The sequence below is a fragment of the Staurois parvus genome, unplaced genomic scaffold, assembly GCF_062004578.1.
Source record: "Staurois parvus isolate SC_StPar_1 unplaced genomic scaffold, SC_StPar_1.0 ptg000163l, whole genome shotgun sequence".
NCBI lineage: Eukaryota > Metazoa > Chordata > Amphibia > Anura > Ranidae > Staurois > Staurois parvus.
This window is the reverse complement of record NW_028317959.1, coordinates 2,980,186-2,990,000: the sequence shown is the minus strand read 5'-3', so window position 1 is coordinate 2,990,000 and position 9,815 is coordinate 2,980,186. Positions and strand designations below refer to the sequence as shown.

At 40.2% G+C, this 9,815-nt stretch overlaps 1 protein-coding gene across 3 annotated transcripts in view; it reads left to right on the top strand.

Annotated features, from left to right (window-relative positions):
- Positions 1–9,815, top strand: part of LOC149463005 (sodium-dependent neutral amino acid transporter B(0)AT2-like) — a 134,711-nt gene that overhangs the window by 80,061 nt on the left and 44,835 nt on the right. For all 3 annotated transcript variants that reach the window (XM_089676071.1, XM_089676069.1, XM_089676070.1), the window contains exon 4: positions 4,191–4,320. In XM_089676071.1, the coding sequence (XP_089532197.1) occupies positions 4,191–4,320 (130 nt within the window). The remainder of the gene's footprint in view (positions 1–4,190; positions 4,321–9,815) is intronic.

Genomic DNA, 9,815 nt, shown 5'->3' with positions numbered 1-9,815 from the left:
TCAATTTGTTCTTCTGTTACTTAGTTTGTGTTTTTGCGTACAAATTGGCAGATATGGTAAGAAAGTTTAAGTACTTCCAATTGTAATTTTATAAATCGGAAACATTGGATTCTAAAGTGTAAGTTATAGACTGTATTATAATTTTCATCAAATAGGAGGTGTGTGTATATTGCCACTCATATTGTTTCATTTTTGATGAAATTATGAGGTTATGGCTACTTTTTTATGTGTTTATTTCATGCTACAAGGAGATTAAAGAACCACTACATAAAAATATCCAGATTTTTGTATGGGCAACCAGAGTGAAGATTAGTATATGGCATTTATGTTGTGTCTCAAACACTAGAGCTGATTGGGAAAAATTGGTGCTATTTTTGGAATCCACGGATCAAATATACCCAGGAACAGGTCTAACATTCAAGCTACAAAAATGTGTGTTAGCCTGTGTAACCATTAGGATTTTAAAAATTAAAAAAAAAAAAAAACCACCTCCAGGAGGCGGCAATATCAGCTCCTGAATGCCTGCCAGCTTCTGCTCTCCTGCCTTCTGAAAAGTGATCCACTGTGGATCGCTTTCCACGTGGTGGTAGAGCTGCAGCTGCTGGGCATTCAGGAGGCAATATTGCTGCCTCCCGATTGCGTGTTTCTTTTTTTTTTTTTTTACCCCCCCCCCCCCCCCCCTCCCGAATCGACACCAGAACAGTCAGCCCCAGTTAAAGTGTTGCTAAACCCATCATCCTGCATTCACTATATCCGGTCTCCCACAGTACACAGAACATGAAAATGCAATTATTTTAGTAAATATAAACTGCTAAATACCTTTTCTCATCAACAGTATATAGCAGTCTTGTGACTTCTATCAGTGTCCAGCAGAGCACTGGTTAAAGCTTGTAAGAGGAGTTTTCATTCTGCTCTAGGATGCAGAACCCCTGACCTCTGTCTGGACAGTGCTGATTGGCCCTGTGCTGATCACATGCACTCTCCCAAGGAAAAAAAAAAACCTCTAGCAATACACACCAAACTTAGCATGTGCAGAGTGACTGCACACGATATGTCTTATCAGGAGATAAGAGGGGGACACCGCAAGCAGGGGAGGATCAGAGCAGACAGGATCAAACAGCCTTTTTACACAATGTACTGGTGCTTATTTGGGCACAAGCATATGTGAGTGCCCACTTTTTTTTTTTTCAATGTAGGTCTAATAAACAATAAACACTGCACAATGAGAATTTACCTATTGGGTTTGTAAGTTCCTCGGTGGTATGATGAGGAGATGGAGATTTGGGTCCCAGGAGATCAGGCACACTGGAGGTGAAGTGGAGTGTTTTTTTTTTTTCCCCCAACAAAGCAAAGTGCATACTGACCTGCTTATTTATGAGGGGTCGCTGCCATTTGGTGGATGGATCTTTCTGGATTCACTGGTGGATTATGGCTTGGCACAGTGGTGGGAGTATGAAAAGTATCATTTATGAGAAGTACTGGACACTTACTTGTAACACTGGAAGATTTATGTGGTACACAAAAGTTTTTTCACTTTTAATATGATCACCTTAATAATTGTATGATCAGCTAAAGAATGTACAGCTCCTATTTTCTTTATTGTTTTGCAGTAAATGCAGGGGTGTCAAACCGGCGGCCCTCCAGATGTTGCGAAACTATAAGTCCCATCATGCCTCTGCCTTTGGGAGTCATGCTTGTAACTGTCAATCTTGCAATGCTTCATGGGACTTGTAGTTTGGCAACAGCTGGAGGGCCGCCAGTTTGACATCTGTGCGCTAAAGTGTTGTGGGGACACTTTTAAAGGAGCAGCTGACACCACACTTTGGGGGTAAGTTTATAGGAGTGCAGGGTATTTTGTAAATGTATTCTACAAGTCCCACTGTGGCACCATAATGGAGCACATGTGCGGTGATATCGCTGCACTTTTAGGTTTTATTTGGGTTTTTTTTTTTTTTTTTTTTTTAAACTTTCTCTAGCTTTCTCATAATCAAAGGTCCATACCAATGTAAGGACCTGAATCTAGGATGTAAACACTGCAGGAGCCTGTGCTTCCCTCCCACAATGCACTGTTTGTGGTTGCAGTTCTCTGCAGGCTTCAGTGCAAACATTTAGCAAATGCACTTTTTTTATTTTCTTAATGGTTCATTTATTAAATATTTGCAAAAGGTGGAATGTGCCTTTGCCTTCCTGCGCAGCAGTTTTTCCAAATTTTTTTAGGCTAGGTTCACATCTGTGCGGGTGGTGCAGCTGCAGATCCGCACGAAAATCCAGGCAGTTGCACCACCCACACAGAGGAATGCGGACCCGCGGGAGGGTGCCATTAGTTCTAATGGCACGCCGCCCGCACTGGAAACCGCAGCCGTACTGGGAACCAAGGTTCCTGTGCGGGCTGCATTTTCAGAAGAAGTACAGGGACTTCTTCCCTGTGTGTCATGGGGCACAGGAGTCCATTCAAATGAATGGGCTCTCGTGCCTGTACAAAAGTGGCCCGCACGGCCACATATATGCGAACCAGGGGTTACACAGGTTGTGTGGCTGATTAAATCCAGGTGGCAGCCAACTTAAAATCTGTTAGCCATGTAACCCTTGGATACATGCACACTAGCAATTAGGGATCTTTTGCACTGGTATGCCTAAAAACAATGTATGTGTTTTTGAAATATGCGTTTTTAACACGTTTTAAATGTGTTTTTGGCATGTTTTTTCTGAATTCCTGTCTCCTAGTATGTACCTTGGACATATGACTCAAAAAAAAATGCATAACATATAATTACATAGTTAGTCTGGCAGAAAAAAGACAAAAGTCCATCCAGTTCAACCAAAAAAAAAAAAAGGTATAATCCTTCACCCACAGTTACATAGTTAATCTGGCTGAAAAAAGTCCATCCAGTTCAACCATTAAAAAAAAAAAAAAGTTATCCTATACTCACAGTTGATCCAGAGGAAGGCAAAAATAAAAAACCCAGCATAGCATGATCCAATTTGCTACAGGGGAAAACATTCCTTCCTGATCCCCGGAGAAGCAATTGGATATTTTTGGTGTGTTTCCTATAGAAATCAATGGGAAGTGTATTTTGCAGCATGCAGGACTTTTTAAAGGGCAAATGCAGCCCAGTTATGTGAATAGTTAAATAGGATTTAAAGGGGAATAATTTTGCCTTGCTGGAAAGGTATGTTTGAGCGTAGAAAAAGCCACCAATGGGAAAGGGCCCTTAGGCTGCATTGATTTCTGCATTTGCTTTAATTGTTGCATATTCTTTGCAGGTGTGTGTTGCAATGCCAACTCCTTTAGGCTCGGTTCACACTGATGCGGTGCGGAATTCACAGCGTTTTCAGTGTGAATTCCGCACCGCATCAGAATCGCACCCCGTTCATGCGAACCGCTGTGGGTGTTGATAGACAAAAGCAGACAAGGGCGCACTCTTATCGTGCATTACCATGGTACACCACGTATTTATTGTGTAAACAAATAGATGTATACTCACAAACCAAAGGAAATAAAAGCAGAATATGTTAAGTTAACAACACCCTGAAAGCAGTCCGCAAAACACGGTGCGATGTGCGTAATCGGATCACATAGGTGTGAATACCCATGCAATCAGATTCTAGTGCGGACCAAAAAAGGGTCCTGCACCTTTTTGGTGTGGGTGCGGTGCAATTAGAACCATACAAAATGTATGGCTTCAATTGCACCTCACACAAATCGCATGTGATTTGCACAGGAATGCGGTGCGGTTCACATACGTGCGAATCACATACGATATACCGCACCGCATATATGTGAACCCAGGCTTAAAACGCACACCACTTGCCATTGCACAGATACCAGGAGCTACCTTTTGTATTTAATTAAATTCATTAGTACCACCAGCCCTATAGGACAAAAATTAGCTGGTTAGCATACAGTAGAGGGCATTTAGGAGGATTGACTACATGAAACCTGAAATTTTTAACTAATAAGAGAAATACTGGGGGAAAGTTGGGTTCAAAAGAAGTATTTTATTAGTTTGGCCCAAAAGATGAGAGTAAAGTAGGTTTGAACTGACAGTTGGCTTGCAGGATTGATTTGTTTATGCAGTGTATATGTAAAATTCATCCCATTATGTCAGTCCTGTAACCACTGTTATAAATGGATAAAACAGAATATTGATATTGAAGAAATAACATACCCATCTTTCTTCTGTTTGCAGGTGTGTACATTCGTCGCCCTGTATTACAATGTTATTATCGGATGGAGCCTTTTTTATATGTTTAATTCCTTCCAGTACCCCTTACCATGGGAAAGCTGTCCCCTTCTGGCCAATCAGACACAAGAAGAAGGTTAGTACCAAATAGACTGAGATCATTTTTATCATAATATTTTATCTTTTGTAGGATTTTGCTTACTACCGGTTGCTTTCACCTTCTTTCATAGACAAGAGGATTGTTGGTGGATGGATTAATGACAATATTATGGTATACATTCCATCAATGGTTTGGTTCACCCGAGACTGTTTCAGTTTTTAGGCAACATTTTTGTCCTAACTTTTGCCATAAAAACCAAAGTAATAGATCTATAGAATATTAATATGTTTTTACTAAGCAGAAATGGTGTGTATGTACAAGTTACAGTTACTGGAAAAAGCTATACAATACATACAGAGGGTTACAATGTGCATATATACACTGCGTTACATTTACGAAGACTGGAGAGTGCAAAATGTGTCGCAGCTCTGCCTAGAAAACCAAATCAGCTTCCAGGTGTTAATGCCAAACCTTAACTGAACGAGCTGAAGTTAGAAGCTGATTGGCTATAATGCACAGCTGTACCAGATTCTGAGTGCTCCAGTTTTGGTAGATCTCCCCCATTGTCTTTCCATTCCTAGCAATTAAACATTGGCTATAGTGTGTTGCAGAAGGAATACTGTAAGGCTCCATGCACACTGGGCTCAACAAAAACGCTGATATAGAGTGTTTTTGTACACATTTTAGACGAGTTTAGGAAAGTTAGCATTTTTTTCTGCCAGAAAGCTCAAATCAAAGCAAAAACCAGAAGAGTTTTTTTTTTTTTTTCTGCCTCTAAACATTCAGCTTAAATTATGCCTCTAAGAGCTCATGTATCCGGGGCGTTTTAAAAACTCTTCTGAATGATGGAAACTGACTGCTGGAAAACATAGATTAAAAAACATCAGTTTAGCCACGTTTGCATACTGCATTTATGTGCATTTGTGTTTTAGAAGCGTTTTTAAACGATAACCTAAAAAGACCTTTACAAATGCCCAGAACGCACTGAAAAATAGTGAAAAATTAACTATTTCAGACATTTTGAGAGGAATAGAGAGAGCAGAAGCAGAGAGATCAGTATGTGTTGAGATGACCTGTCTTTTAGGGTTGTATTCACTACGGATCCCATCATGAGCATAATGCGGCACGTTCTACCATTTTTCCCTTCACGTGAAACCTGCAACTGACTGCGCTGGTGTACCGGGTCCATTTGAATACATGGAAAACACTTTGTATGCATTTCTGATGATGAAAAAAGTCTCTGGACAGCATCTGGACATGGAACAGTTAAAAAAAAACGATTCTACATGCAAATGCTTATAAACGTGGTTAAACGTGTTTACAAGCAGGTAAAATCTCCTGAACGCAAGTTTGGTGCGTTAACAAAAAATGACTGTAAACTCAACTGCCTGTAAACAACATAGTGTGCATGACCACATAGGAAAACATTAGGGAGAGTTCAGGGGCTGCTGAAAAAATTGCTAAACAGCTCCTGAATGTCAGTCTAGGAGCTCTACTGTACAATGGGTTGAAAGAAAGAAAATTGCTCGTTTTCCCCATCAACACAGTCAGTGCTGATAGGGCAGTCCTTCCAACTGTGCTATTCTGACAGTGGGAGGTTTCCCCAACATCAGAACACAATGATCACTACTGACGGCTATAGCCACCGGTGGCAATTGTGTGCATAGAAACCGGACAAGCTGGTTGTACTGAAGTCGATCTACCAATCGATTTCAGTACAACCAGCCTGCTGATAGATTGATTGAAATTCATCCAGTTTCTGCTAAACTGGCTGAATTTTGATCAGACTATGGCCAGCATAAAGCCTAGTGCACATGATCAGAAAATCATACAAAAAATGCAGCTTATAGCGATCATACAATAATCTGATCATTGGTACACAGCTTTCTTCTGAAATTGTTTAAAGATACACGAATGAAACATTTTTTGGAAGGTTCCAGATCGTATCACAAAAAAACAAACCGCTGTAAACAACAGACTGTATACATTTGGTAATCAAGAATACCCAAGCAGAGTAAATCCAAAATGTGATAATATTATATAATATATACAAATAATCACAAATAATAGCGCTACCCTTGTGTGTAAATAAATAAACAGATGAATAATTGAATCCACCACCAAATATGTGCATAAAGTGTCACTATACATAAACCAATATAAAGATCCTCATAGAGTCCATTCAATAAAGTCCATGCACATATATTGCTTATGAGCCTCAGCAAATGAAGCTATGAAGTCTTCCTCCACCAGTGAAAATTCAGTGTTTTAACACCCCATCAAATTGCACACTCACCAAAAGCTGGTGATAAATCAGCATATCTGTATTTAACCAACACTCCACAGCTCAGCATTTTTATAGACATCTATCAGGATTCGTTGTACCTCTTTAAGAATATATATATTATTTACCCAAGCAGAGTAGCTTATGTGGAACGTTATATGCAAAACTTTATTGTTTATCTATTCAAAAATAATTGTGAGAACATTACCTTGCAAGAAGGGACAAATAAACACCAAAGTAAATGAAAAGAACCTGTCCATACTAGAACTCATGCTTATGGTCAGTGATGTAGATCAAAAGGGCCTTGGAGCCAAATGTGTTTATATACACATCATTGAGTGAGAGACCAAGTTGAAAAATAGCTCATAATATGTTCAATAAAGACATTATACGTTTTTTTGTACTTTGTTCCACATCCACACCAACCTGATTCCACTTCCAAAAGGAATGACCCATTTGTGAAGGAAGAGAAGAGGAGGAGCAGATGATGAAACAGATAGATAATTGTTACCCACATTATTAACTTGTCTTCAGGAAGGAATTTTTTCCCTGCAGGAGCAAATTGAATCATGCTTTGCTGGGGGTTTTTTTGCCTTCCTCTGGATCAACTGTGGGTGTAGGACAGGCATGTCCAAAGTCCGGCCCGCGGGCCATTTACGGCCCTTTGGTCGGTTTAATACGGCCCTCCAACAGCCCTCCCTGCTCTGTGTAATGTGGCCCTCCCACGGCCCTCCCTTCTATGGCAGACAGTCTTCTGCTTGAGAGCAGAGGGCAGTGCGCATGCCTGACTGCGGCACGTTCTCCCTGGTCTGTGTAAATGCGGCTGTCGCACGGCCCTCCCTTCTGTGGCAGACAGTCTTCTGCTTGAGAGCAGTGCGCATGCGTGACTGCGCCGCGCTGGGAGCGACAGAGGGCGGTGACGTCAGGGCCGGGCTTCCAGCGTGAAGTGTGTTTCTCTTCCCCTCCCAGCTGCCGAGCAGAGACTTCAGCTCCAGCTACCTTTTTCACCCTTCACATTAGTGCAGGTAAGTTTTTTTTATTTATTTATTTTCAATACATTGTGAAAACTCAGCTGTCAGTTGATCTTAATGTTATGAAATGAAAAGTATGTCGTTTGCAATTAACTTGGCATAAAATAATTTATTTGCATTTAATTGTAATGGTTCAAAGAATGTTTGGAAAAATGTTCGGCCCTCCACCATGTTCACTTCATCCAATCTGGCCCTCTTTGAAAAAAGTTTGGACACCCCTGTTGTAGGATTATAACTTTTTTTTTTTTTAACGGTTGAACTGGATGGAATTTTGTATTTTTTCAGCCAGACTAACTATGGAACTATTATAGTGACCAGCATCATACAAATGAATGACACAAGCTAAAGGCTAGTTTGACGAAGGGTGAGTAATGTAAACTTAGCTGAAATGTTTTCAGATCAAAATAAGTTCATTAGTCCTCCTATAAATTAGTTGAAACACCAATTATGGCAGATCATAGGGCTTCACATCATTCAAATGGTTAATTCATAAGTAAAGGTATAAATGTGAGCAGTATGAAGATAACAGGAAATTCCCATTCAAGGTAACCGCCTCCAATCACAGATGTTGGGCTCCATACATTAGCTGGCAACATGGAATACTTCGTGCAAGAATTGCAAAAGTTGTTAATTGAAATTAAACAGCTGCTTCAATGGCTGAATGTCCATATAGGCCAAATAGACCAAAGGAGGATAGCAGCTCTTTCAATGAGATACTGTGAAAGTCCAGTACAGATACAGAGAGAGAGACATTATGGTGGCTTTCAGATTAGAGGATACCCGGACTCGTCGGTATAAATAAATCAGTCACTTTCTGCCACCTCCGATCACTACGATGCAATAATCAATCTCTCCGATACTTACCCTTCACTTCCGAGGTAAGGCTGCTATCACATCCTAATAGTGCTGCCGTGGATATATCTCCAAAGTGTACATAGGACTGTTCGGTTACCCTAATATGTTGTGCATCACACACCGGACTCCATCATGCTTCCATCATGGGGACACTTGCACACATTGTTTCTGAACGTGATGACATCACTACGTTGATGTCACATTTAGCTCCAAGGCCCTTTTGATCTACATCACTGACCATAAGCATGCGTTCTAGTAAGGACAGGTTCTTTTAATTTACTATGACTGGTGTTTGTCCCTTCTTGCAAGGTAATGTTCTCACAATTATCTTTTGAATAGATACACAATAAAGTTTTGCATATAACTTTCTACATAAGCTACTCTGCTATCGTACAATTTTCGTTTGATCAACACAATTTTATCCAAAAATACAATACAAACACATTACAATACATGAAATCACTGCCGAACTTCTGTTTTGTCTTATGAGAATTTTCGTAACTTTAGTAACCTTTCCACTACTGATATGAGACTAGCATGTAAAAAAGAAAAGAAAGGGATGATCATTCATCCAATATTCTCATCGTGTGTACGAGGCCTTATGCAGGCCATAGATGGGGAGAAAAAACGGCAGATTTTTCTTTTAAAAAACGAAAATTCGGTCGTTCAAGCGGCCGACGTTACCATCAATGGTAAAAAAAATCGGCCGATTTTCATCCCTTCTACAGCTGGCAAAAAGTGTCCCTGCAGAGAGCTCCGCTATTTCTGACAGTTCTCTGACAGTTCCTTCACATTTACAGCGGTTGAAACATTGTATCTATTTGTTTCCATTTAGGATACAGATGTTTTTATTCGGAAACAAATAGATACAATGTTTCAACCGCTGTAAATGTCAAAGAACTGTCAGAGAACTGTCAGAAATAGCGGAGCTCTCTGCAGAGATACTTTTTGCTGGACTGGAATTCTTCTTATTTTCATTCTACTTCTTCTTCTTCATCCTCGTCCTCTTCTTCTTCATCATCCTCATCCTCTTCTTCATCCTCATCCTCTTCTTCTTCATCCTCTTCTTCTTCATCCTCATCCTCTTCTTCTTCTTCTTCATCTTCTTCTTCATCCTCATCCTCTTCTTCTTCATCCTCATCCTCTTCTTCTTCTTCATCCTCATCCTCTTCTTCTTCTTCATCTTCTTCATCCTCTTCTTCTTCTTCTTCATCTTCTTCTTCATCCTCTTCTTCTTCTTCTTCTTCCTCATCCTCTTCTTCTTCCTCATCCTCTTCTTCATCCTCATCCTCATCTTCTTCATCCTCATCCTCTTCTTCTTCTTCTTCTTCATCCTCATCCTCATCCTCTTCTTCTTCATC